Source organism: Bos indicus x Bos taurus, chromosome 18, assembly GCF_003369695.1.
Source record: "Bos indicus x Bos taurus breed Angus x Brahman F1 hybrid chromosome 18, Bos_hybrid_MaternalHap_v2.0, whole genome shotgun sequence".
In the NCBI taxonomy this organism is placed as follows: domain Eukaryota; kingdom Metazoa; phylum Chordata; class Mammalia; order Artiodactyla; family Bovidae; genus Bos; species Bos indicus x Bos taurus.
In genome coordinates, this window is record NC_040093.1 from 11,338,318 (window position 1) to 11,365,573 (window position 27,256).

The 27,256-nt window shown below is 58.2% G+C and overlaps 1 protein-coding gene across 1 annotated transcript; it reads left to right on the forward strand.

The window, feature by feature from the left end:
• Positions 1-1,120: 1,120 nt before the first annotated feature.
• Positions 1,121-27,083, forward strand: NAPA (NSF attachment protein alpha). Its single transcript, XM_027515328.1, has 11 exons — positions 1,121-1,362; positions 12,784-12,863; positions 16,256-16,372; positions 20,791-20,837; positions 22,018-22,095; positions 22,256-22,311; positions 22,402-22,486; positions 23,280-23,384; positions 24,739-24,807; positions 25,224-25,274; positions 26,298-27,083. The coding sequence occupies exons 1-11, from the start codon at positions 1,265-1,267 to the stop codon at positions 26,397-26,399; spliced, it is 888 nt and encodes a 295-aa protein (XP_027371129.1). The 5' UTR covers positions 1,121-1,264; the 3' UTR covers positions 26,400-27,083.
• The last annotated feature ends 173 nt before the right edge of the window (positions 27,084-27,256 follow it).

The following is a 27,256-nucleotide window of genomic DNA, read 5'->3' on the forward strand; positions in this document are numbered from 1 at the left end:
TTGCTCCCCTCTGCATACCTCTAAGGCATTGCAGGTTCAGTTCATAAATAAAGCCAGTCACATGACTTTCCCTTTGTTTCCCAGTGCTTGTAAGTAAGTTTACATTGTGTGTGCGTGTGTGTGTGTGTGTCTGTGTGTGTCAGTCACTCAGTTGCATCCGACTCTTTGAGACCCCATGAACTTTAGCCGGCCAGGCTCCTCTGTCCATGTAACTCACCAGGCAAGACTTCTTCAGTCTATTAAGGGTGCAGCAGCAGCAGCAGCATTATTTTAGAAACGTATAATTTAAAAATAATTTATTGCTAAAAAATGCTAATCATTGTCTGAGCCAGTCCTAATAATAACATCAAAATCACCAATCACAGGTCATCCTAACAAGAGTAACAAAAAACTTTAAAATATTGTTAGAATTATTAAACATGACATTGAGACACTAAGTGAGCCAATGCTGTTTGGGAAACCGCACAGCTCTGAGAGAACTGCTTAATGCAGGATTGCCACAAACCTTCAATTTGTTTTTTTAAAACGTGTATCTTGGAAGGGCAAGAAACCAAAGCACAATAAAATGAGATATGTCGCCTTCTCTGGCCTTCCCAAACCAATTTCAGCATAGGTCGACAGAGGGCGCAAGAAAACGGAGACCGCTTTCCTTCCTACCCACTGACGCCTTTCCAAGTGAAAGAGACCTTCAGGAGGTAAAGAGAGGAGGCGGGGACTAAGCTCTGCGCAAAAGAGCTGTCAAACCCAGGCGAGGATTGGCAGGGTCTTCCGGCATGGAGCTATCACGTGATGATCACTGATCAGCTGACTAGTGTCTAAATTCCGCAGGGAAGTCTGAGACGGAGCCAAAGGCTGAAGTTGATTGGTGGAGGAGTAGCCAGAAAGCTTGCCCTCGGAGGCGGGTCCTTGGCGGTGAGGGCTGCGATTGGCTTATGCGGAGTCACGTGGGCTATCAACCAGCGCACCATGTACCCTAAGGCAGATACATGCGCATGCGTTAAAAATCGGGTCGCTGATTGGAGGCCGTGAATCACGCGGCGGCGTGCATCGGCTGGAGAGGGCGTGGTCTGCGGTGCGAAAGCCGCGCTACGAGGCCGTTGGTTGGCCAGCTCGAATCACGTGGTTCCTGGCCGCAGGAGGCGCGCGCCGGTGCGACGTCAACGCAGCCCACTAAGCTCCCCCGACCTGTCTCCTGCGACCCGGCCGTAGCTGAGTTCTCCGAGGGCAGGGCTCCGGCGGTTTGCTGAGTACTTTTGCGGCCGCTATGGACAACTCCGGGAAGGAGGCGGAGGCGATGGCGCTGCTGGCCGAGGCGGAGCGCAAAGTGAAGAACTCGCAGTCCTTCTTCTCGGGCCTCTTCGGGTAAGAACCGCGCGCAGGGGTCGGCCGGGATCCCGGCTAAGAGGACGGAGGAGTCATGTTCTGGGGCGGCGGTAGAGACGAAGAGCTCGAGCCTAGAGGACGCGGGTGATTGCGGGCTTACGGACATGGTCTAAGGCAGCAGAGGGCACACAAGCCATGACCAGGACGCCGGACTGTAGCACTGACAGCATGATTTGAGGAGAGACTGTCCGAGATTGTGGCAGGGCCGTGGGCTGAGGACACCCGGGCCGAGGCGAAACCATCTTGAGGCAGAAAGGGGCTCCAGGCTGGAGACGGGCCCTTCAGGCCTTGAAGGGAATGTGGCCTGCGGGGACCGAGGGAGCCTGGAGGGAAGCCAGGCCAGGAAGCCTTTTGGAGCTCAAGGAGAGCCTATTTGAAAGATCCCAGACGGCAGTCTTGGGGCCTGAGACTGAGGACTTATGCCCGAGGGCGTCCCCTTTCCGAGACCTGGGGTGATGGATTTATGTGAACTCTGGCCCGGGCGTCAGGGCTAAGATGATCCTACGATTGGTGAACCCAGTCTCAGTAGCGTGAGGTGTCTCAGGTGGATATGGCCCTGGTCACAGGTGACTAGTGTAAGGAGATCTGACTGCCAAGTGAGATCTGAACAGAGGAATCTCTGGGATTCCTTCCTTCAGAGGATTCCTTCAGAATCCTCTGAAAGAAGAGGGCTGGGAGACTGGAGACTAAGTTGGGATGAAGCTTGGTTTAGGAACTGGTGGAATAAAAATGAGAGATGAGGGAGATAAGAAAACCTAAGGGGCCGGAGGCCTGCTGTGTGATCTTTGAGGAAAGATGGGGTGTGCAGTGTGAGCAGGATGAGACTGGCATGCCCAGGTTAGGGCTGAAGGGGCCTGGGAAACAGAACCAGCCCCTAATGCTTGTGGCAGACATTTCACATGAGTTCATGTTGGCTCATAAAAGTTGTTCTGATGACTGTCGTTTGAGGAATTTTAGTGGCTCAGGAGGGTCAAAAGCTGAGGTCAGAAGCCTAGGCTCTGCCATTTCTTGACCTTGGGCAAGCTGTTTAACTTCCCTTATTATGGGGGGGTGGTGTCTTAGAGAAACCTGTCTCAGGCATTTGCCACTAGTATTGAAGTAGGGCACGTTTAAAGGGTGTAGAATTGAGCCTTGGACGTGGTTATCACTCTGAAAGTGTTAGCTACCATCAGTGTCATTTCCAGGAAGGAAACAGGTATGGAGCCTGTTTGGGACTGATGGGGATCAAGGAGGGGGTTTGATGGGAGAAGTGGGGGGTGGGAGGCTGTCAGAGCAGGGAAAGACAGTGTGATAAGTAAGGAGCTGAAAGGGGTTGGGGAAGGAACTCGGGCCATGGGGGCTTGATAGGGTTAGGGGAAGGGGCTTGAGACCTCCAGTGGAGAGAGAGCCAGGGAGGACTGAGGAAGGTTGTGTTGCTCTTGAAACTGGGAGGAGAGCTGCAGGGGAACAGGCGGGTGTGTAGAGAGTTAGGAGGAACTGTGAGGAGGGGCCATGGAACCTGGCAGCAGAGAGGCAGAGGCTGGGGAAGGGGTTTGCGGGGGAAGACTGGGGCTTTAGGAGAGAGGTGTTAGGAGGTTGGTAAGAAATGAGGAGGAGGGTTCTTCCCAGGAGAGGAGATGGGAACTGCTCATTGTTGCAAGTGGTGGATAATGTTTACTTATTCACCACAAGAACTTGAGTAACTTGGCTGAGACCTACCTAGTGTGGAAAAACATCCGCGGCTGATGGACTGTATTGATTAGGTGAGGAATGTTTTCTTTTAGAGGCTGAGAGTGGGAAGAGCGTGTCTGTGTTTCTGCTTCCTTCACAAGGGGAGAAACTCAAGTGCAGTGTTTGGGGTGGGGCCAAGAGCTCAGTTTTCAGTCAGGTCATGGTTTTACTGGGTGGCTTTTGGTGTCTGGTCCCTGGGGATTAGTGTACTGTTGGGCCATGCTTGGAAGGAGCAGCCAAGTCAGGGCCTGAAACACTTTGTCACCTGGCTGGGAAGGCAAGATGAAGACTTGCTAACACACTAGTAAAGCAGAATTGTCACATGTGATTAAGGGCTGCATTTTATCATTGGTGGGAGGTTCCTGACCTGAGAGGAAGCTGCATGAGCTTAAGGAATGCCCTGGTGAGGAATGAGCTGGGCCCCGGGGAACCCTGGGACGTGTCACAGGAGTGGGGGCTAGAGAGGGTGTTCCAGGCAGTGGGAGTTGTGTGAACAGAGATCTAGGGTAAGGGGAGGTTTGTCCAGAAATGATGGGGAGCAGAGATCCAGAGAGACCAGGGCTGGCTCCCTGTGAGGAGAAGCCTCCACCTAGAAGGATGAGCAGGAGTTCCAGGGGTCCTTTCTGGTGGGAGAGCACTGCTTCCATCAGAAGAGGCAGCTTGAGCAAGGCCCAGATGTGTGAAGGTCAGCATCTGAAGGTTTACTCCGGGGGGTTCTGTGTCAGCCCACAAAGGTAGACGGGGCAGAAGGGGATGAAACTGAACAAGAACCGGGCCCCATCCTGGAGGGCTTTTTGAGAAAAGGCTTGGATTTGCAGAGCTGCTGGAGAGCATTGAGGATTTTAATGGCCTGTTTTAGGTTGTTCAGGCTGCTGTAACAAAATACCGTAAGCTCAGTGCCTTATAACCATCAGAAACTTATTTCTCACATTTTTGGACGCCAAGAAGTTCAAGGTCATGGTGCTGACAGGTCTGGTTCCTGGTGAGGGCCTGCTGCCTCACAGACAGCTGTCGTTTCACTGTGTCCTCACATTGTGGGAGGGCAGGAGACGGGGTTAACTAGCTCTTTGTGGTGTCTTTTGTAAGGGCACTAATCCCAGTCATGAGGGCCCCACCCTCATGACCTAGTCACTTCCCAAAGGGCCCACCTCCTCATACCATCACTGTGGAGCTTAGGATTTCAACACATGAGTTTTGGCAGGGGACACAAGCAAGCATTCAGTTCACAGGAGGCCCAGTGCTGAAGACCTCCTGTTTAGAAAGGACTCCAGCAGCTGGCGTGGGGGAGGGTGAAGGCAGTGACAGTAATAACATCTGATAATGTTTATTAAGGGCTCTCTCTGACGCTGACTCAGGCCTGGGCCAGGCACTCGACGTGCGTCCTCTTATGTGGTCCTCACAACGTCCTTCTGGAGGTGGATTTGTAGGGGTTAGAGTTGCGGGTCTTTGTGCTCAGTCTTCCGCTAAGTGGGCATTGGTGTTCATACCCATGCCTGTCTCATCCCAAAACCCTCTTGCTGCCATCCAGAGTTTTTCTTTGAGGCTCAGGCCCATTTCTGGGCACTCCGTTTAGGAGGATGTTGGCAAACTACGCGTCTCAGGGAGTTTCCTTCCCCTGATTTCCCCATCTTCCTCACCCACATGGCAGTTTTCTCCACATGTCTGAAAGAAAGACGAGCAGGTGTGTTCACCCCAGAGCCTTCAGCTCTAAGAGCACTCGCAGTGGTGCAGGGCAGGGTTGCAGATGGAGACTGAGACCAGCATGCCAGAGCCTGTCTGCCCGAAAGGCCAGCCCAGGAGGACATGCCTTGTGGGCAGGAACCGCTCCTAACACTTGCCCTCTGGAGCTGGGGTTGCTTGGCTTCCACGTTTGACAAGCCCCCTTTCCAGGAATGCAAGAGGGAGTGTCAGGGCTCAGCTCATCCCTCCAGCTCCCCCTTCGCCTTTCAGGAACCTCAGTGATGGCAGCATTCCAGTTTGAGAGGTCTCTGCTCAGATCAAAAGGGCCAGGCAGGGTCACATCTGCCTGGGATCCAGGGCAGCCTGGTTGCCTGGGATGTTAAGCCCTTTGCCCTTTGTTGTTTCAGGGCCGCCAGACACTAGGGGGCTTTGGCGCACCAGCAGCCTGGCGGGGGAGGCGGTACCAGCCGGCTCTCAGATCCAAGCTGCTTCTGTTCCTTCCTTCCTGCTGCCTTCCCCTCCCTCAGCTTCCAGACAGGAGATGGGAGAGCAGCCCCGACTTCTGCCCTGGAAGCAGAAAGGTGGCGATTTCCCAAACACAGTGTAAGTGTGGAAGAGGAGAGAGGACAAGGAAAAAGCAAGATGCGCTTTTTCTTCCTTCCAGCTCCCAATGGACCCAGACGTCCTTGCTCTGCCCCTTCGGGATTTCAGACAGTGCTTCTGTTCCTTGGGGCTTTCCCCTCCCTGACGTCTTCCTCTGACTCCCTCTCCCACATCCAAAATAAAAACTTCCTTCCACTCAGATACCAGAGTGTTTAGCAAGTTTCTTCACGTGTGAAATGAAAGTGAGAGTGATACGTACTCCCTAGGGTTGTTGTAAGGAGAGACTGAGGTTATGTATGTAAAGTGCTGTGATCCTGGAGAGTGCTTATTAAGTGCTTGCTGCTGTTATTAATATTAGGTATTGTGTTTAGAAGTTGAACCTGAAGTCTTGGAGAGCTAGAGATACGAGGGTGCCATGTTGTGTATACGGACAGCAGCCAGGAGATCATGGTGGCACAGTTCCTGCTTGAACTGTCCTTGGGCACCAGAAACCCTCAGGAGCCCTGGAGGCTGGCTTTCCTGAGACCTGCCTGACCAGAGACTGGGGCCAAGGTCCAGGTGGGTGTCCCCCGGGCCCTTGGTGAGCCTGGGTTGGGAGTGACGGCTTCCAGACCGCTTTCCGCCTGCAGAGCAGGCAGAACCTCTGATGCCGGGGAATTGGGCACTGACTCACTGATCCCTGCCAACTGCCAGGATCCCCCACTCAGCACTCGGCGGCTCTTGCGAGTGGAGGCTTTCCTGAAGGGACCCAGGTTTCCAAGGAACCCGGCCCTTGTGTCTCTGCAGTCTAGGGGTTCTGCCTGTCTTGGTGGAGGTGGTCACACAGAGGTATGAATGCTCCTGTTTAGGCTGGGGCTACTAAGAGGCAAGGGCTTCCCTTGTGGCTCAGCTGGGAGACCTGGGTTCGATCCCTCGGTTGGGAAGATCCCCTGGAGAAGGGAAAGGCTACTCACTCCAGTATTCTGGCCTGGAGAATTCCATGGACTCTATAGTCCATGGGGTCGCGAAGAGTTGGACACGACTGAGTGACTTGCATTTCAGTAAGCGGCAAGGCTCTTTCAGAAACAGTTTTTTTTTTTAAGTAAATATTTATTAGTTCTGGTTTCTTCCTTGCTGTGCGGGCTTTTCAGTTGCAGCGAGCAGAGACTACTTGCCTGTTGTAGGGCGCGAGCTCTCAGTGGGTGTGTCTTCTGGGCTCTAGAGCACAGGCTCAATTGTCTTGGCCTGACCCATGGCCGAGTTGTTCTGCGACACGTGGGATCTTCCCGGATCAGGGGTCAAATCCGAATCTCCTGCATTGGCAGGTGGACTCTTTACCACTGAGCCCCCAGGGAAGCCCCAGAAACATCTTTTAAGAACGGAAACCATTGGGCTGTCTGGCTGGGATGAAGGAAACGTGCAGAGGGGATCAGCGTAAGAATCGCAGGAAGGCGCCTGGCCCCTGCCTTTGAGGTCATGGTCAGGAGGGCGCTGGGATGTGCTGGGGGTGGGGTAGGTGGGAGGTCCCGGGCTCTCTGGAAAGCGGGGGAGGGGTGCCCCTTGGCTTAGCCCGGGGTGGGAAGATGAAACCCATGCCGAGGTGCAGTAGGAAGTGAACAGTAGGAATCTGCTCTCTCCCCCAGCTTCGTGAGAGTGAGCTCGTTGGCTCAGCACCTGCTGTGTTGGGGGCACTCTCCTGGGTGCCTCCTGCGGGGCTCCTCGTGCCTCCAGCAGGCCTGCAGGGGTGGACTCTTCTCCCCACTTCCCCATAAGGAAGCAGGGGCTGGGGTGCCACTAGCCAGCCCTGGAATCCAGGCCTGCCTGACTGCGCTCCCCAGATTTTCCACCGACCCCAAGCGATTCTAGACTTCTGCTGCTGCAGGCAGCCCTCAGAGCGTCTGTCTCCTCCTTCCTATAACAGCATCCAGTCGTGCACATGCTCCGAGCTGGGCTCTGTGCTGTGCGCCAGGTACTGCATCTCTGAGCCTCACAGACACCTCCCAGGTCGGGCTCATTGTCTTCATTTTACAGATGAAGAAACTGAGGCTCAGGAATCGCTCACCCAAGTCACGCAGCTTGCAGAGTGCCCGAGGCTGATTTCAGCCCAGGTCCCTGGTCCCCCAAGTCCATTCTCTCTCTCCCCCTTGCCCAGCCAGGCATTTCAGAGCTGGGCAGTTAGCGCGAGACACTGGATTTTCTCCTCCTCCTGGGGCCTGTGCAATCACAGTGGGGCCAGGCCCTGCTCTGTGGGATCTTGGCACACTGCAGAGCCAGCGAGGGGCTTAGGGCTCTTGGGCGGAGATGCTGAGGGATGACCAGAGACCCCGTGGCTCTGGCTCTGGACAGCCCTGTGCAGTCAGCAGTGGGGCAAGGCTGGGACCGCCTGCTGCTCCTTGGCCGGGGGGTGCCTCCTCTGTTGTCTGATGTTCCTTCTTCACCTGCTGCTCCGCAAGGATGGCTCGGGCTGTGGGGCATGGGGAGGAGGTTGGCTTAGTGAATCCCTTCCCATTAAAAAGCAGAGATATCACTTTGCTGACAAAGGTCCGTATAGTCAACACTGTGGTTTTTTTAGTAGTCGTGTATGGATGTGAGAGTTGGACCATAAGAAGGCCGAAGAATTGATGCTTTTGAACTGTGGTGCTGGAGAAGACTCTTGAGAGTCCCTTGGACGGCAGAGAGATCAAACCAGTCAGTCCTAAAGGAAATCAACCCTGAATAGTCATTGGAAGAACTGATGCTGAAGCCCCAATACTTTGGCCATCTGATGCGAAGAGCCTGCTCCCTGGAAAAGGCCCTGATGCTGGGAAAGACTGAAGGCAGGAGGAGAAGGGGGCGACAGGATGAGGTGGTTGGATGGCATCACCGACTCAATGGACATGAGTTCGAGCCAGCTCTAGGAGTTGGTGGTGGACAGGAAAGCCTGGCGTGCTGCAGTCTGTGGGGTCTCAAAGAGTTGGACACGACGGAGCAACTGAACAACCCCAGCTGACGGCAGCATCTACTCCTCAGGTGAGGGAAGCCTGAGCAGTGTTGGCTGTTTAATCAAGAGGCGAGGCCAGAGCAGGTAGGGGCCTTGCTCCTTGCTCTTTCAAAAGACTCGAAAGGAGGTCCCCGGATCGCCGAGTGAGCTAGAGGCTTGGGCCTTGGGCCAGCCCCTGAGCTTCTGTGAGCCCCGCCGCCTCTGTCTCCGGGCTCAGACCTGGAGGGTGACTGTGGGGATTGCTGTGCTGTTTCAGGCAGTGCCCAGCTGGCCGCTGTACGGAGTCATGAGGATGGACAGTGGAGAAGGAGGGGACGGCCAGACTGACCCACCCGGGCAGCGGCTGAGAATCAAGGTGGGGACCTCCAGGCTGAGGAGAGGACCCAGGGCAGGTGGCTTGGGCACCACAGAAGGACAAGTCTTCCCTGTGCCTCAGCTGGTAAAGATTCTTCCTGCAACGCGGGAGACCTGGGTTTTATCCCTGGGTTGGGAAGATCACCTGGAGAAGGGAATGGCTACCCACTCCAGTATTCTGCCCTGGAGAATTCCATGGAATCACAAAGAGTCGGACGCGACTGAGTGAGGACTTCAAGTGGGAGTGACTCCATCTGCATGCCTTCTTAGGACCCCCAGAGACTTGGGGTGGGTGGGTTGTGACGTGTTTCTGGGCTCCAGGAAGTGCCCAGGGGACCAAGGAAGGAAGGAGGGAGGCTGAGATGTTGCCCTGCGGACCCCCTGGCCCGGGTCCCACCGGCCGTCTGTGCATTCCTGGCATGGTTCCCTCCTTCCATATGGCGGTCGCTGGAGGCTGGTGTCCGTGCCTGGGAGACCTGAGACCGCTTCCTCCGCCTTGGAAAGGGGGAGAAGGCAAAGCTGAGCGGGGGTAATTATAGACCGCCCTGCTCCAGGCCGGCCCAAACCGGTTCTGTCTATTCCCGGCATGGCTCAGAGAAGCCGTGGGATGGGAGGCGTGGATCACAGGCAGCTTGGGGGGATCAGAGGGGGAGAGACAGCCAGCTGTCACAGGCGCCGCCCCCCGGGCTCGTCAGTGACGCAGGACCGGCCAGCTTCTCTGGTAGTTGGGCAGGGGTCCGAGGGAGGCCTGCTTTCCTTCCCTCAGGGAATTGGCAGGTTTTGTTGGGGAGGCCGCCCTTGGATAAGTGACATGAAGTGGCCTGACCTAACTCTTGACAGCCTAGCTTCTCAGGAGAGGAGTCCTATAGTGAGCCATGCAGATTTGTCACGTGGGAAGACAGCTTAGAAAAGCAGAGGAGCTGGGGTCTTCTTCTGCCCCTCCTTTCCTTTCCAGAACCCTCCTTGTTGCAGGGCCCAGACCCTTCTCCTGGCTGCCAGCCTGGGGTCTCCCGCCTGCCTCTTCAGCCTTGTGGCCCACCACTGCCTGCAGCATAGGCGTCCCGGCCCTCTTCTCTTCCTTGTCCTGGCTGGGGTTGTTCGTGTCTCAGGGCCTTTGCACGTGCCGTGACTTCTGCCTGCCATGCACTCCCTCTTCATACGGGTGCTCCTGAGTCATCTTTGAGGACTAAGCTGAAAATCTCAGCAGTCACAGAGCATTTCTCTGACCTGCCCACTCAGAGAAGCCCTCGCCCCCGGTCCCCCTGGAAGGGTCTTGCTGATGTCCTGTTCACCAAGATCAGGGCCTTCCCCTTCGTGTGCTGCTGTCCCCTGCTGTGCCTGGCACATGTTCAGTGCAGAGATGTTTGTCCCCCTGGTGAACGAACGGCTTCTCCTCTGGGGTCTCAGGGACCCGAAGCAAAACGACTTTCGCCTTCAGCATCTCCACTTCCAAGAGGCTGGCACTCCAGAGAGTCTCCTGTCATCGCCTAGCCAGGGACCCGGCTGGGACCCAAGCGTTGAGGAGGCCAGCCCGGAGGCCTGAGCAGATGTTAATCCCTCTGGCTTTTCCACCCCACAGTTAGAATGACTGACCCAGCACGGGATCGGCCCAGCTTAGCCTGGGATCATAGAATTTCAGCCTAGCAGCCGACAGGCTCTGTGTCTGAGTCTGCTCCGTCTCACTGAGCCACGGGGAGCCGGCCTGGGCTGACTCTGCTCGTGGCTGATCATCCGGCTTCAGGCCTCGCTGGGGTGGGATGGGCCATTCCTACTCATCCGGGAGCCTGAGATTTCTCTGAGGACAGTGGGGTCTGGACGGGACTTCACTGAGAAGGAAAGGATGCCCTTGGGAATCCATGGGAGGGGGGCAGGCCTGAGAGCACTTCAGGGAATGCAGCTGGTTCTTCCAAGAGAACCTTCCAGGGACGGTCCCCCAGGAGACTCTTCTGAAATCTCTTCCGCCCGAAGCTGGTCAAAGTTCCTCAGCTCTCCAAGCCCAGAAGTGGGTTCTGAGGACGTCGCTCCACGCGGGCTCCAGGCCCAGTGTGTTGTGCAGCTGAGGGGGGAAGACAGTGGGACCCAGCAGGGCGAGTGTTGGGGAGCGCGTCCTGGGGACCGCAGAGGGTGGAGGCAGTGTCTGCCCAGCTCCAGAGGGCAGAGGGGACACATTTCAGCTAAAGAAGACCCTTAGCTGGTGCGACTTGGATCCAGGAGGCCAGAATACCGGTCCCAGCCAGCCCGCCCTGGAGCCTTCTGACATGTCACCTGACGGGACAGGCCACTGGTGACTGCTTCCCAGGTGGTGGGTCTGGGTCAGCTTCTTCCCTCCCAGACTCGCCCGATCGGCTCAGTCATCTGGGGCCCCCCTGGCAAATCCTGGGACCAGGCCCCAGCCCAGGCCTACTGAGTGAAGTCTCCAGGGAGGGCGGCTCCGGCTTGATTATTGCAGCAGACATCCGACATGAGTCCAAAGTATGGGCGGCCTGGCCCCACCGCACTAGCAGTGTGGAGGGCAGGGATGCTCCCCGCACAGGACCCAGGATCACCCCAGACACCCTCGCCCTCTGCGGCTGGGGTCAGCAAGGTTCCAGGGCTGGTTGACAACAGAGATGAGGGATGGGAGAGTGAAGACGATTTTGTGATGATTTTCTCAAATACCCACCTCTTCTCTTCAAAATGCAACACTGCTTGATGTCAGGGAGGAGAGATGTAAAATCCGTTTGTTGGGACTCCTGAGCCCGTGTGTTTCATTCTCCTGAGTTATATGGGCGGTGGGCGTTCAAACATGGACACTCACACCTCGTGGGCTCAGCCTGGCTGGATTATTGAAGCTGAAACAACAGAAGCACAAGGAGGGGCCTTGCGGATGAGGTACTAACAGAGGGCCCCCCAGTTCAGGAAGAGGTTCTTCTGTACTGCTTGGAAGTCAGAAAGCTGGGTAAAGCTGCCCATACGAGGAGCTTTATTTTTTGAAAAAATGTACCTCCCCTGAACCCTCCAGGTTCCTACTGTTTCACAGTAAGTGTTTTGAAGGTTATTACTTGCCCATTTTATTTATTTACTTATGACCTCGCCACATGGCATGCAGGATCTTAGTTCCCCAACCAGAAACTGAATCCCGGCCACAGCAGTGAAGCACCGAGTCCTGACCACTGGACCGCCAGGGAATCCCCATGATTTTGCCACTTTAAACAGTCTTGTTTTGAGCATCCTTGTACCTTAGTTTCGTAGGATAAGTTGCTAGGAGTGTAATTCACTCCTGGACCACGGGACCCAATGCAAACCTTAGTACTTAAATACATGCACTTTTTTTTCTCAAATAAGTAAAATATGTAGATGCTTTTAAAATTCAGACAGTACTAAAAAGGAATATAAGTTTGTCCCCCACACCTGGCACCCAGTTCTACAGACCCCACCTTATAGAAAAATACAGTGATTATTTTCTGTGTGTATTTTCCCAGTAATAAGCTGTTTGCATGTATGTTTATGGTCTCACTTTTTTGTTTTAACACAAGTGGGAGTTTTCTGTGTACTTACTTAAAAACAGTATTTCTTTCTGTGTGTGTATTATTACATACCTGCCAAGTCGTGAATGGGTGGTGACATGCTTTTAGGGTTGAGAGGCCTCACTGAACAGCTGCAGGCTGCAGGGCACAGGGCTGAGACAGGAAGGGACCCAGCATCCACGGCTGGACTCCTCTCCCAGAATGCTTTGCAGTCTCATGGGGAAAGGGATTCAAGAAAGCATGGGAGCCCCCGAGCATCCCGAGCAGAAAGTGGAGGAGACTGTCGAAGGCGGGGCTTTGGGGGGTGGTCAGGAAGGGTCGCCACCGTGAGGGTGCAGCCCGGACCAGCCCATGGAGGGTCTGGACAAACTGTGGGAGGGGCTGGGGGCTGCCGGCTCTGTCTCCCTTGAGCCCGCATGGAGGCCTGAGCTGCAGCTGGACTCGCAAAGCTGGCTTCACAGGGAAGTGGGGGCCGCCATCCAGACACATAAGGGCACATCTCCACTGTTGCTGGGGCAGAAGGCATGCTTTCTCTTTGGTTCCAGATAAGATCTTTTCCTTACCTTTTTTTCCTTTCCTTTTACCCAGAGGCTCGTCCAAAATAGAGGAAGCATGTGAAATCTACGCCAGAGCAGCGAACATGTTCAAAATGGCCAAAAACTGGAGTGGTACGTGATCCCTGCTAGAGCCCCTCTGTGGCTCTGTCTCCTCCTTTCCCTCGGCTCCCCATCCCAAAGGCCTGGCTGAGGGGTCAGCCTTGCAGGCCCCATTCTCTAAAGCCGTCACTGGCTCTACAGACCCGCTGGCCTGCCGTCTGGTCGTTTTGAGCTGGGTCATTTTACAGCTTGGGTCCCAGGACCCAGGAGAGCAGACTTAGATGATAAGGATCAGTAATAGATTATTGAATCAGATAGACCCATGTGGATTGGTGAACTCTTAAGGGGTTTCTCCTTAAATTCAGAATGTCAGATTTCCAACAAGGATTGACTGGGTAGCACAGGGATCTATACTCACGATCTCATAATAGCATATAATGGAAAAGAATCAGAAAAGGCATACATACATAAGTGAGCCACTTTGCTGTACACCTGAAACTAAGACAGTATTATAAATCACACACCATCTACTTAAAAATAGAAAAGAATTTCAGGTTTCCCCAGAAGCAGTTCTCTAATTCTTCCATCAGAGTCTGAATTCTGGGCTGAGGGACATTCAAGTGGTCCAGCAATAACTGAGCACTCCCCTGAGCACCAAGCAGGCAGTGTTTAGTTCAGCCATCACAGCAGCACCATGAGGGTCAGTACCATTAATATCCCCATTTCACAGACTTGAAAACTGAGGCTCGGCCCAGTCCTTTGCCCAGCACACCAACATGAGTGAGTGGCTGAAGCAATTCAGAAGCCAGAACTCCGGTTGTGGAACCTGAACAGCTCCCGGTGGCTTCCTGACCTTTGGAATCCAGAGTGACTGGCATTTGTGTCCCAGCTCAGACTGGGGCCACGTGACCTTGGGGAAGTTGCTGGACTCTCCTCAGGACAGCAGGGGAGGTAACAGTCCTGAGCTCGCGGGGCTGTGATGCAGGCTCAGCCGTCTCCACGCAGGGCGGTCAGCCTGGCGCGGCAGCAGCTCCGTTCCTCACTCGTGTCAGCAGCACCTGTCCCTCTGGAGGGGGCAGGAGAGCCCTTTGAGGACTCCGGTCAGCAGATTGGCAAACTGTAGGAGCGCTGACCAGGTCCCCGACCATCTGTGTGCTCACTCCAGCTGGAGCAGGATGCCCGCCCACACAGACAGCGTCATAAGGGCCTCTACCCGGAAGAGGGCATCCCAGGTCCCATGGCTCCAGAGACTCTCAGGCCCGTGTTGGTGGGCGGAGTGGCCCTTCTGATTCGGCCAGGAAGATTAGGTCAGACCCTGGCAAGGCTGCGGCTTGAGCTGTGTCCCCCGAGGAGAGGCGGGCAGGCGGGGAGGGGCTCCTTGAGGTCTGAGGGGCCAGAGATTTGTTTGGGAACTACCTGAGGGCCTGGAGGAGAGGTTCAGAAAGCCAGTACTTGAGCCCTTCTGGGGCTGATGTCATAACAAGGCTTCAAACATCAGAAAGATTGTAACTAGGACCTACTGTATAGCACAGGGAACTCTACATAGTACTCTAATGGTCTATATGGGAAAAGAATCTAAAAAAAGTGTGTGCGTGTGTATGTGTATGTATATGCTGAAGCTCCAATACTTTGGCTCCCTGATGTGAAGAGCCAACTCATTGGAAAAGACCCTGATGCTGGGAAGGATTGTGGGCAGGAGGAGAAGGGGGCAACGGAGAATGAGATGGTTAGGTAGCATCATCAATTCAACAGATGTGAATTTGAACAGACTTCGGGAGATAGTGAAGGACAGGGAAGCCTTTCGTGCTGAAGCCCACGGGGTGGCAAAGAGTCGGACACAACTGAGCACCTGAAGAGCAATAACGTGTGCGTGGCACGTGTCACTGGTCCGCTGTGCTGAACACCGGAAACTAACGTAACATCACAACATCGTACATCAACTGCACTCCAGTTTAAAAAGAAACAGCAAGATTGGGTCGAGAAAATCAAGCAGAGACAGTGCTGAAACCCAGGAGGAACTTCTGACTTCAGACCACAAAGGAAATGAAGCCTGGGACGGGCTACAGAGGCGGGTGTGGAGGCAGTGGGCAAAATGGGCTCTCCTCCTCCGAGAGTATTTTTGGGTTCCTGAAAATCAGAAGAGTTTCTCCTGAGCTTTCACAGCATACACTGCGCCTGGAGCCAGATTCTGTGTGTATTTTTATGCTCACCCCAAAAACAAAATACCGTTGAAAGATTTCTTTTTCAATCACGTGGATGTTGCTTTACTTTTAAAATTTGTCACCTCTTTCCCTCCCCCAAATAGTCAAACAAAAATCTTAAGCCATTTTTCCCCCCAATGATACTACCTTTCTGGAAATTCTGCGCTCAAGTTTGGAGCCCTTAAAAATAGGAAAGAAATCAGACACAGTGAAAACCTGGGTGGCTGAGTTTAGTTTCCTGCTCTAAAGGTAGAGTATAGGGCCGGGCCCTCTTGTCCTCCTCCAACTCAGAAATTCCATGATTCGAGTTCGGCTGGAGAAAGAGGAAGGGCAGGGGCTTCAGGACGGAGCTGGATGTGGCCATTGGAGCTCCCAGTTAGCACAGCTCCCACCCCTGGAAGAGGAGGGCTCCCTCTGTCTCCCTCAAGTCAAATTAGAAGATAGAGACGCAGGAACAGACCTGTGGAAGGTGACAGGGCGGCTGAGTACGGGACAGCCTAGGCTTCAGGTGTGGTCACTGCAGCTGCCCTCCACCCGTGGGCATTGTCCCCATGCACTCAGGTTCATAGGGGCTTCCCAGGTGGCTGAATCCACCTGCCAGTGCAGGAGACGCAGGACATGTGGGTTCGATCTCTGGGTCGGGAAGATCTTCCTGGAGAAGGAAGTAACAACCCACTCCAGTATTCTTGCCTGGAGAATCCCATGGACGGACGAGCCTGGTGGGCAACCGTTCATGGGCTGGCAAAGAATCAGACACGACTGAGGGACTGAGAACCCATGTACACACTCGAGTTCATGGCATCCACATCCCCTTTCCCTTTCTGGATGTGAACCTCCTGGGGGCCTGGACCCTGTGAGTTCTCCCCAGGGGAGACTGGGAGCTGGGGAGTTAGACCACAAGGGCTGGGAGCTGTGGGCGGCGGTGAAGTCAGGCTTGGAAAGGGGAGGTGGTGGGAGTGTGGTGCAGCTGGGTCTTGATTGCCCCTCTCTCCCCCAGCACCCCCACCTGGCCCCAGCCTGTGATGCCCTCTGGAATGCTGGTTCCAGGCTCCCCGGGGTTGGGGGACAGCTTCCGGGTGGGGGTGGGGGGCACCGCTGGGATCAGGTGGCCTGAGGTCCAGGCCTGCACCTCGGTTCCCCCAGGCCAGTCTCCTCCTCTCTCGGGGACTCACGAGAGCTCAGCCCCTTCCCCAGGCGTCATCTGAGCGGCTTCCAGAGCCTGGAGCCCTGCTCTGAGGCAGGGCGCACCCTCTTCTGTTCCAGCTGCCGGAAGCGCTTTCTGCCAGGCGGCCCAGCTGCACCTGCAGCTGCAGAGCAAGCACGACGCAGCCACCTGCTTCGTGGACGCCGGCAACGCGTTCAAGAAAGCCGACCCCCAAGGTGAGAGCCTGGTGGACCCGCGCCCCCGCTGAGCCCTCCAGAGAGGGCCGCAGGTTTTCCACCACGCTGCGCCGGCGGCGCTCGCGCTGTGACTGGCGCGTTGGCTGCCTTCCGCCTGGCGTCAGTCTGCCTCTCTCTGGCTCCCAGCCTCCGCCTCCCCCTCCCGCTCTGTGCCTGCAGCTGGTGGCGCCCCTCCCGGAGCCCGGGAGCATGTGGGAGTGGGAGTTACATCTCAGGCCCACCGCGTGCCCAGGAGAGAGGAAAATCTGTTCTGCTGTCAGAATTAACACGCGGAGGGGGCGGGAGGGGGTTCTGAGACCAGCCAGGTAGGAGTCTCTGCTGAAAAAGGAGCGGAAGTTATCCTGACCTGGCTTCCCTTACCCCCAGGGTGGGGGTATTGGAGAGAACCGGGTGGAGATGCGGTAGCCAGAGAGTAAGTTCCTTCAGATGAGAGTGTGTTGGGGACCAAAGCCCAGTTTGGGGCTGACTTACTGTGAGGAAACCATGTTTGTCCCCCGCTGGGCTCAACTAAAGTAGATGCACAGCCCAGCGGGTACCAGGCTGTTGGATCTTGGGGGGCTGGAATTTTAGTTGTTGTTGTTTTTTTTTAATCTTGGTGCCAGACATGGGTTGCCAACTTTTAATTTTAACAAGCAAAAGGCTTTTTTTTGCTAATGACTATCTATTATCACTATCCACTCACAAGAGAATGGGAAATACGCAAATATTAATTTAAAAAAAAAAAAAAGGGAGACGCATCATCTTGAATAAAGGCTTGTCCTTCCCAAGAGAGGGCAGTTTGCACCAGTGCCCGGGGTCTTTCCACGGATCTGTGAGCCCCAGTTCACATGCCAGCTCGGGGGACATTGGTGGCGAATTCATCATCGCCACCGCGACGTTTTGGTTCCCAGTCGAGGGTTTGATGTCTGTGAGGGCCAAGTACCTGTTCTCTGTCCCCAGTCTTGCTGGGCCTCTCCTCTGTAGCCGGGTGTCTCTCAGACGTTGGCCTCGGTGGTCACATGGTGCACTCAGCGCGGCTTGAACCAAGGGGAGACCTCATGACCGGGTGTGTCCTGGTGACTGCCCAAAGCTCAGCGCACCTGGCTGGTTGGCGCTGAGGTGCAGCAGGCCACTGGTGATGTGGCCATGAGCCAGGGTTTGGGTCACACGATGAATGACCGTGGGTTTGTTTTCAGCTTGAATCACCGGGGAAAGACTGTGCATCCCCCTCAGCGAGTCCCGCCCCTGCCCCCAGCCTGCCTTCTCTCTGGGGAACTGGTCGACCTAGAGATGCTGCCCAGGCACCTGTGACAGACATTGGGCCGCCGCACCCGAGTGACTGGAAGGACTGGTTCCTGGGGTGGAAGCTGAGGCCGGGCTTCTCAGCAAGTGCATAGGGCAGATTTGCCGTTTAAACAATACCCAGCGCTTCTGGTGGACAGGCCCCAGCGGGTACTAGCATGTGGCGTCCTTTCCCAGCTTTTGAGCTGAGGCTTTTCAGCTGGCAGTGGGCTCTGCAGCGTGTGTGGGGGGCGCTAGGGCCCATGTGAGGGTGTGACCCGGGCCTGGCCTCCAGAAGCACGGAGGATGGCTGAGGTGTCTGGTGGGCAGGCGGCGGTGGTTGTGTGTGACGTGCCCGTCGTGGGGCACAGAGGGCGACTTGGTTTGTCTCAGCATCAGCCAGCCTGCTTCTCTGCCCTGGATGTGGAGGCCAGGAGGGAGCAGGTTTGGCACTAAAGGCGGCTCTCGGGGAACGGAAGGTCCCGTGGCGCAGGGGAGAGCCTCATGGGCAGGGCCGGGGTTGGAGGTTCTTGTTGCTGAGCAGGGGGAGGTGTTGAAGGGGCTCCCAGCACCCCTGCGTCATAACTGACCAACCCCCACTCAAGGAGGGTGGGGCTCACTGGTCTCCGAGGCCCATGGGAGCCTGTTCCTCTGTGACCTGGGGCCATCAACAACGTGTTTTGGGTCTTCACTTCCTGGTCAAGGAAGCAGAGATCGCATGTGAGTTAAAGCACAGACGGGCCCAGCCCTACACCAGCGTGAGATATATATCTGAAAGGGGTGACCCCCGGCCCTTGTCAGGTGGGAGTCTGGCCTGGCCACTTGCCTTGTCAGTCAGAGCCAGAGGGCCCACGTGGATCCTTGCCGGGTTTCCCCACGCAGGTGGCCGGCTCCCTGGGGCCTTGCTGGCCTCACCTGCCTCAGACACCTCCAGCTGTGTCAGTGCTTCCTGCAGGAGTCCTGGAAGCTCCCCACTTGCCCCCGGACAGGCAGCTGAGCCTGCGCCTCAGGGCCACCAGGGCGGACGGCGGGATTTGGTGCCTGCCTTCGCTCTCCCTCTAGAGTCCGCCCTGACCTAAGGCCACTGCTTTCCCCTGTCTGGGCCTGAGCACCGCCCTCACCCCACCTGCCTCCCAGGGCTCCAGGTTTCCGCAGGTGGATGGTGGGTGTCAGGTTGCTGGGTTTGCCATGCTTGTCCAGGGCTGTGCGGGGCTGTCCACAGCTGGGGTCCCAGAGACTGGAAATAAGCTGGTTGTAGCCGCGTGTCAGCAGCTTGTCCGCTAGCGCGCCAGCTGGGGTGTCAGCTGGCAGCCTGCGCTTCCAGAGACAGCTGTCCTGGAGCGAGGGGCCTCAACCCTGTGTGAATCCACGCTGCTGGCTGCGCCTAAGCCGTCCTCCCCTGCCGCAGGGGCCCTCTGGCCGACAGCACTCAGGCCAGCGCCAGCAGGCCCTGGGCAGCTGCTGTGGTGGTGGCGGTGGGGCGAGGGTTCCTGTCTTGCCTGGGAGCTTCCAGCCTCTCTGCATCCAGGGCTCTGACCTCACCAGGGGCAGCCTTTGCCCCCTTGGCCTGTGGAGACCAAGCTATGCGCCGCAGCATTCTGGGAGAGGAAGCCCCCGAGTCGCATCCAGTCCCCCAGGGTGGGGGACGGGGCAGGATGCGGTGTGCAGAGCCTGTGCGCTGCAGCCCTGGCGCCTGGCTTTTGAGCATCCTTAGCACTGCGCTGTTAGCTCATCAGTTGCTTCGGGAAATGCTCTGTCACAGAGCGTGTGAGAGTGTGTGTGCGTGAGAGACAGCAACACTGCTTCCTCCGCTGTATTTGTCCGCGGCGTTCCCTCCTTTTTCTCCTTCTCTCCTGCCCCTTTTTCCTCTTCCCTACTGCCCCAGGCTTCCACCTGTCAGCCTCATGACCTTCACCCCATGGTGTACGTTCTCTGAATCTTTTGGGGGGGGTCCCCCGAGGCCTTGCACCCAACCTCCCAAGCCTCCATCCCCCAGAATAGCTCTCAGACACCCCCTTTTGGCCTATGAGTTGGGGGAGTGGGGCTTGTGGACTCCCTGAAGGACCAACCACAGGTCCGAGGCTAAGAGCCTCTGTTGATGCATCTCCCTGGGTGATGAGACCTTGAGCCCCCGTTGAAAGCAGGGACTGGGCCTGGGCCTTCCTGGTGGCATCTCAGCCCTGTGGGCCCTGCTGACGTTGAAGCCCTAGCAGCAGGCCAGGAGCCTTCCCGATGCCCCGGGCTGCGTGAACACTCAGCTGTGCCCCAGCTCAGAGCCCACCCGCTGTGGTCTGTCCAGGCTCTCTGTATTCCTCCTCCCACCTCCCCCAACACACTGTCCTCCCGAGATGCATTAAAATGACGTTTAAAAAAACATCCACCCGAGAGCTCATCTCTATCTGCTAGAAAATGCCTCCCACTCGTGCTTCTCTCTCTTCCAAATAAGTTGTCAAAAAAAAGAAAACAACAACCTTTCTCAAAGTTCCAAATTTAAAATGTCGCGTGCGAGAGTCCGACAGAGGTGCCCCAGTGCTTCCTTCCGAGCGCCACCCCAGGGTGTGTGTGTTGTCAGCGACGCCTGTGGTCTGAGGAGCCGATGGGCGCGCGGGGATGTGATGGAGACCCCATGGCGGGGGCCTCGGGGTCACAGCACCCTGCCACCTCCTGCCACGGTGGAGGCCGGGCAGGGGCAGGGCACACGGCTGGTTCAGGGTCCCGCCGTGAAAGGGTGGCAGAAGGACCTGGCTGTCCCTCCAGTGTCAGGCTTGGCTGCGGCTGCCAGCAGCTCATCCCCGAGTGCAGGCCCTCAGCAGTTCTGGCTTCAAACCCCCAGGGAGTCTGACATGGTGCCGGCTGCGCCCTGTCCCACGGTCACTGGGGAGGTGGTGACATCGCGGTGGCCCCGGGGCAGAGGGCAGCCGTATTGGCAGGGCTCCCCTGAAAGCACGTGCCCAGCAGGTCACAGCCAGCAGCATGAATGAGTCAAGCCAAAATTCCTGGGGCTCGGGACCCCCGTGCCCCCCATGCCCCCCTGAGCCCTCTGCAGCGGCCCGGCGCCTCCCTTCTCTCCTCTCCTCTCCTCTGAAACGACTTCACCTTCTCGTTCCTCCTCCTTGCCTCCCTTGTTCTCTCTCCAGAGGCCATCAACTGCTTGATGCGAGCGATTGAGATCTACACAGACATGGTAAGGGCCACCGCATGTCCTGGCTCCCTCCCTCCCCTTACCCCACTTCAAGCCCTGCCTTATTGCCTCCCCGCCCTCCATCCCATCCCCTGCCCCCAAGAGAGACAGGAGGGGAGGCGGAGGGGGGAAGGAACTGTCACAGGAGCCGGAGCCGGAGCCGGGCTGGGCTGGCTGGGTCCTCACACAGCTCCGTGCCAGCCTGGCTCCTGGTGGCAGCTCCCAGCACGTGAGAGGGGCGGACGGCCCCTCCCCAGGTCTTGTCTCCAGCCCCCCGTAGGCCACCATTGTCCTCACTCAAAGGCATTACCACTGTTGGGGCCCTCACGTGTCCATGGAGTTTCCCCTTCCCCAGCCTCCCCCAGCCCAGAGTGAGCTCAGCCCCGCCTGCCCTGGGGAGCGTCCTCATCGACAGATGAGCCCTGGCTGCTGGTCCGAGCCGGGAGAGCCAGCCTGAGGCGCCAAGCCCAGGCCCCATCCGCGTCACATCCACCTGGGGCCGATCGCCCGTCCTGCCCCGGCGGGTCCTGCGATGCTGTCACCGTGTAGCCATCCCCGCTGGGTGCTGCAGGAGACACTGCACTGGGCGGTTCGGTCTCCAGAGCGGCAGGCACAGGGACCGCCGCTGGGTGGAGGCGGGTAGGAGGTGCTCAGCTGCTCTGGGAGCCGGGCCGCCTTGGGGAAGGCCCTGGGGCCTGCGGGGGAAGCTGCAGCGTGCGTGGGGAGAAGGGCCATCTGACCACACGGGAGGGGAGGTCGGGAGGCAGGCCCTCTCTGGGGCAGCCGGGACTCTTGACGTTTGGCCCAGAGTCCAAGGCTATTCCTCCCGCCTCTCTGGACCAGTCACATGTGCCCCTGGGCCAAGGCCTCTGGCCAGTCCCAGTGCCCGTATTTCCTATGTTGCCCCATCTGCTGTGTTCCCATGGAGCCTGGGTATGGGGGGGCATGCCCGCAGTCACCTGGTTGGGGCAGCACTCAGACGCAGGCCTGTCAGGCAGAAGCCTCCCTCGCAAGCCTCGTGCCTCTCAGGACCCTCCTTGGCGGACCCCTCTCCCACGGGTGGCCAAGGGCTGCGAATCCAGTTTCATGGGACTGGGGGCCAGGGTGAGGGGCATGTGGTTGAGCTGGGCAGAGAGCTCGGGACCCCCTCGTCACTGACAGCCCCTTCTTACGTCTCACCCAGGGCCGCTTCACCATCGCGGCCAAGCACCACATCTCCATCGCCGAGATCTACGAGACGGAGCTGGTGGACATTGAGAAGGTGGGCGGCGGGGGCCCAGCCTGGCCAGTGGTGGGGAGGGCTGCTGCAGCCAGTCCTCTGGGACCAGTCTGGGGGCCTGGGGCGTGGCAGAGCTGCCGGGCCCGCAGGCGACGAAGGCCGCCTGAGCCCCTCGCCCTCTCCCCCGCCCCGTGTGCCCCAGGCCATCGCCCACTACGAGCAGTCCGCAGACTACTACAAAGGCGAGGAGTCCAACAGGTACCCAGGCGCCCCCTGCCCGCCCCCGCCCCCGGCGAGGGCCCCAGGCCCCGCCACCACTGACCCCCTGCCCTTCTCTACCCCTCTCAGCTCGGCCAACAAGTGTCTGCTGAAGGTGGCCGGCTATGCGGCGCAGCTGGAGCAGTACCAGAAGGCCATCGACATCTACGAGCAGGTGGGGACAGCAGGGCCTGAGCCCCGCTCTCTGGGGCAGGCACTGCGCCCTACCCTGCTGGCCGGCGCCCCTTCTCCCCACCTCCCACCCTCCCCCGACTTCTCTGCAGCGCCCTCGGTCATCCCCATGCCCTCAGCTTGGACTCGGCCTGGCTGAGCACTCTCCACACACGGCCCCGTGTGGCGTCATCGCGCTCTCCCTAGACAAGTCCTCCCCACATTGCTCACCAGGGCCTCCGCGGGCAGAGCGAGGCCAACTCCCAGATGGGGAGAGAGCGGAAAGAATCACAAGGCCCGGGATGGCCGGTTGCAGCTGAGGAGCCTGCAGAGAGGGCAGGAGGGGGCGTGCCCTGGATGTGCATGCTCCCTCCTGGGCGAGGCCTGGCCCCCTGGTGGGTTCAGCCTCGCTGGGAGACAGGGAGGCAGCTGGCCTCGGAGGAGCGCGGGGCGGGCGCCGCCTCTCATGTTCTGCAGCCTGCCGCCCCTCTGCCCACCAGCATGCCAGCCTCCTGTCAGCCCGACAGCGGGGCCGCCGCCCCCATCACCCGCTCAGGCATCTCCAGGAGCCCACAGACAGCTGGCCTCGGCCCTGGGACCACACACCCACCCGCAGCACGCCCGGGTCCTGGGTCTCTCAGACCTGACGCAGAGTTTCCCGGGGCTGGTCTCTGGCTTCCTTGCCCTCGGGGTCCTGGGTTCACAGGGCATCACTGGGCATGGACCTAGTTCCTAGCTGCTCCCAAGTGCCTGGCAGTGACCCGGCCCTCTGGCTGCCCACCGCCTTGTGCCTTCAGGTGGGGACCAACGCCATGGACAGCCCACTCCTCAAGTATAGCGCCAAGGACTACTTTTTCAAGGCTGCCCTTTGCCACTTCTGCATCGACATGCTCAACGCCAAGGTAAGCCCAGGCCATGGGACCCCCCAGGGTTACCACCACACGGGGTGAAAGGCCAAGGTGAGCCCAGATCCCGGGGCCCCCCAAAGTTATCCCCACACAGGGTGAAACGCCAAGGTGAGCCCAGGCCCCTGGGCCCCCCAGAGTTACCCCACATACAGGGTGAACGGCAGGCCCTGGGGCCCCCCAGAGTTACCCCACATACACACAGGGTGAACGGCAGGCCCCGGGGTCCCCCAGAGTTACCCCACATACACACAGGGTGAATGGCAGGCCCTGGGGCCCCCCAGAGTTACGCCACATGGCGTGACCACCCCTGGAGCACCATGTCTGTCACTATGCCAAGTCACCTCTGTGCCTCTCAGGAGGGGCAGGTCCCTTGCTCCTCTCTGGCCCTGGCAGCGCCTTCAGGCAGGAAATAGCTTGTTCTCACTGCGTTTCTATCCGTGATGTCACTCACTCCACCCTTGTACCCTTTGCGTTTCCAACTCCAGGCTGGCTTGGTGCCAGGCATTTTCTTTTGTGGGAGCATTTTTGGAGTCCTTACTGTAACCCACGAGGTTGGCACCATGGTCATCCCACTTCACAGAGGAAGATACCGAGGCTGAGACACAGAGTCTCTCATTCAAGGCCATGTGGCTAGTAAATTGCCCCAGGAGTCCAGACCTTTCTGACTGCTGATGTTTGAACCAGAGCCTGCCTGCCCACCCCACCCGTCCTCAGGGCCTCTCAGCACGAGCCTGGTCAGGGCTCGGAGAGGAGCTGGGTTTTGCTGGAATCTGGGGTTTCCTGGGGTCTCCAGCTGTCTGCCCTCACCCACATGGTGCGCCTCAGCCCCACCCTCACTCTGCGGGTGCCTGCTGGGGCAGGTGAGAGCTTGGGCTTTGAGATCAGGCCAGTTCAGTTCCCCAAAATGTGTCCTGAGCCCTGTGCGGGTCACTGCTGTCTCTGGGTCTGGTTCCTACTTGCAGAATGGAGTCACCATCGTTTGACCCTCCTTGGGTCCTCATGAGGGTTAGACATGAGGCGTCAGGCATGGCACAAAGCATGTGCACCTACCCTGGTGGGGCTGGGTGCAGGGAGAGGCCCTAAGCGCCGGCCTGAGGAAGCCTCCTCCCTCCCCAGGCCCCCGTCCCCTGCCCGCCACCCACCTCCACAGCTGTCTGCAGCCAGGTTGGCGCTGAGCTTAGCTCTGGGGAGCCTCTTCACCAGGCACAGAGCCCTGTGTCTCTGGAGGTTGGGGTGGGGATACAGACAGCTGACTTAGGGCTGGAGCAGCCCCAGGTCCCTGCAGCTGCCAGGGGATCTTCATCAGCTTGTTCCCTTTTTCCTTCCCTCCGTCCTCGCTGACCCTCAGCTCGCTGTTCAGAAGTACGAGGAGCTATTCCCTGCGTTCTCCGACTCTCGGGAGTGCAAGCTGATGAAAGTGAGTGTTGCGGGGGCATTGGGCTGCTCCTCTCCCATATCGGGGGCTTGGGCTCCGGTTAGCACAACCACTGAGACCTGTACAGTGTTTCTCAGGGGCCTTTTTTTACCCCCCCCCCAACCAATCTCATCTGCCATCTGGGTCCCCATTTTCTGGCTGAGACAAGACTCAAGCGTTGATGGAGCCAGGGCAGAGCAGGGAGGCTGTGGGTTCTCACCCGCACACGGGCACGCATGCATGGGTGATGCTCCGTGTCAGTGACCTTCTGAGCTGAGGGCAGGCTGGAGCACAGCCTCTTCCTCCCACTCAGCCTGGGCACCCCTGACGCTTATCCACCCAGATACTGTGTGTGGAGCTCCTCCGGGTCAGGCCTTGGCCTGCCTGGCTCCTGAGCCCCACCCCCTGTTGTTTCGCAGAAGCTGTTAGAAGCCCACGAGGAGCAGAACGTGGACAGCTACACCGAGGCGGTGAGTAGCTGCGGGGCTGGCAGCCCCCATCAGACGTGGTCCTGTGAATTTCCTCCTTTTTGTCTCTGGCCCCAGGCCCTGGCTGTGGATTCTTTTCTCCCGTCACCCCAGAATCCTCACAAGTAGCCCCAAGAGGTGCAGGGAGTGGTCTCCCCATCTTAGAGATGAGCTGGGATTCAAACCCGTGTCTGTGTGCTCCTGAAGGCCAAGGTCTCTGCACCCCTCAGAGTCCCCCGGATGAGTAGTGCAGGGAGTCTCACATCGGGCACTCTGGGTGACCCTGGGGGTGCAGGGAGGGAGTCATGTCGTCCCCCTTCCCTCACCTCCCGGAAAGCTGGAGGCAGGTGCCACTAGGGGTGCAGGAGAGGTGGCCTTGGGAGGCCCCCTTCCAGCAGCTTCTCTGATAACAATCTCCCCACAGAGATGCTCTCCCTGTCCTTACCCTGTTGCGAGGCATTCTGGAATTGTTACACGCAGCCCAGGTGGATCTGGATCTGTCCAGTGTGACTCTCCCCAGGCACCCCTCACGAATCATAGACCCCTGAATGATGTCAGGGACCAAGCTTGGCCAGTCCATCCCTCCCCAGACAGCTGGCCGGGGTGGATGGCAGGAATCTCAGCAGCAGAGCACAGGAGATGGGAGAGGAGGGGGCCCGCAGGCTGGGGCTCTCTCTGCCCACCCCCCTCCCACCCGCCCGCAGCGCTCAGAACAGGCCTGCGCCATGTTTCCAGGCCTCAGTTTCCCATCCTTAAAACAAGAAAGCTGGACCTTTTGTTTTTCCAGCTGTAAATCTTTTTTCCCCCAGCGGGAGCCCTCATGTGTCAGCCAGTAAAGACAGGAGGGAGAGGCTCTGTCCGGGGTCAGGGCTACACATCCCCTCACCCCTGTTCAGGGAGGGGCTGCTGACAGGACCGTCTAGAGGATCCTGAACAGAGCCCGTTGGGCTGGGACTGGGGACAGGGTGGAAGGCGAGGCCGGGCTCAGGGCGGCCGCTCACCCCGAGCCTGTCGCCCGGTGCGCAGGTGAAGGAATACGACTCCATCTCCCGACTGGACCAGTGGCTCACCACCATGCTGTTGCGCATCAAGAAGACCATCCAGGGTGACGAGGAGGACCTGCGCTAAGCCCCGCAGGGCCCCGGCGCCCGTCTCCCTGCCCCGTCCGCTCTCCCCCGGCCAGGCCCTCCAGCGAGGATCGCCGTGTGAGCCCAGAGAGAGGGGGGCCCGAGACCCTGGCTGCGAGCCCTTCCCTCCTCCCACCGAGGACTCTACAGCCACCCCGCGGGCTCAGCACTGCTTCCGGGGCCCCCGAGGCCGGGCCCACTGGCCAGACGGTCACCCTCTGTTCTCACTGCATCCCTCACCCCCTGCCCTTTATTTAAGCCCCCAGAGCTGCTCTTCTCCACCCCGACACACAGGCTCTCTGGCAGGCTCTCTGGCGCAGGCCTGTTCACTGTGGGTGCTGCCGGGGGTCGGAGTCCGCATCCAGCCCCACCTCTCCCAGCCAGCTGAGTCATGGAGCCGGTGTCTCGTCTCCTCGTCTCCACCTTCCTCCCTGGCTGAGCTCTGGGTCCATGTAGCCACCGTGATTCGCTCTCACTGCTGGGGAGGGAGTGGCTCCTTTCCCCCACCCCGCACTGGGAGCCCCCTGCCTCCTGCAGCCCCGACCTCTCAGGATGGACCCAGCCCTGGAGCTGCGAGGGTCGTCCCCATGCCCACCCCTCCGTCTCCTCCCTGCGCTTCCAGGTGGTGGTGGTGGGAAGCCGCCGCTACCCGAGGAAGGAAATAAAAGACAACGCTTGTGCTCGAGTCTCCTCCTCCTCACGTTTCTGCCCCTCTTTTTCCCCCTCACCCTCAGGCCTGTGTCCCATCTTCTTGGCCCTCCTGACCACCCCCCATCACCCTGCTTGGGCTCTGGGCACCCTTTGCAGGCAACAAGAGGGCAGTCTTGCCTGGCAGGATGTGCTGGGTCAGAGCCTCCC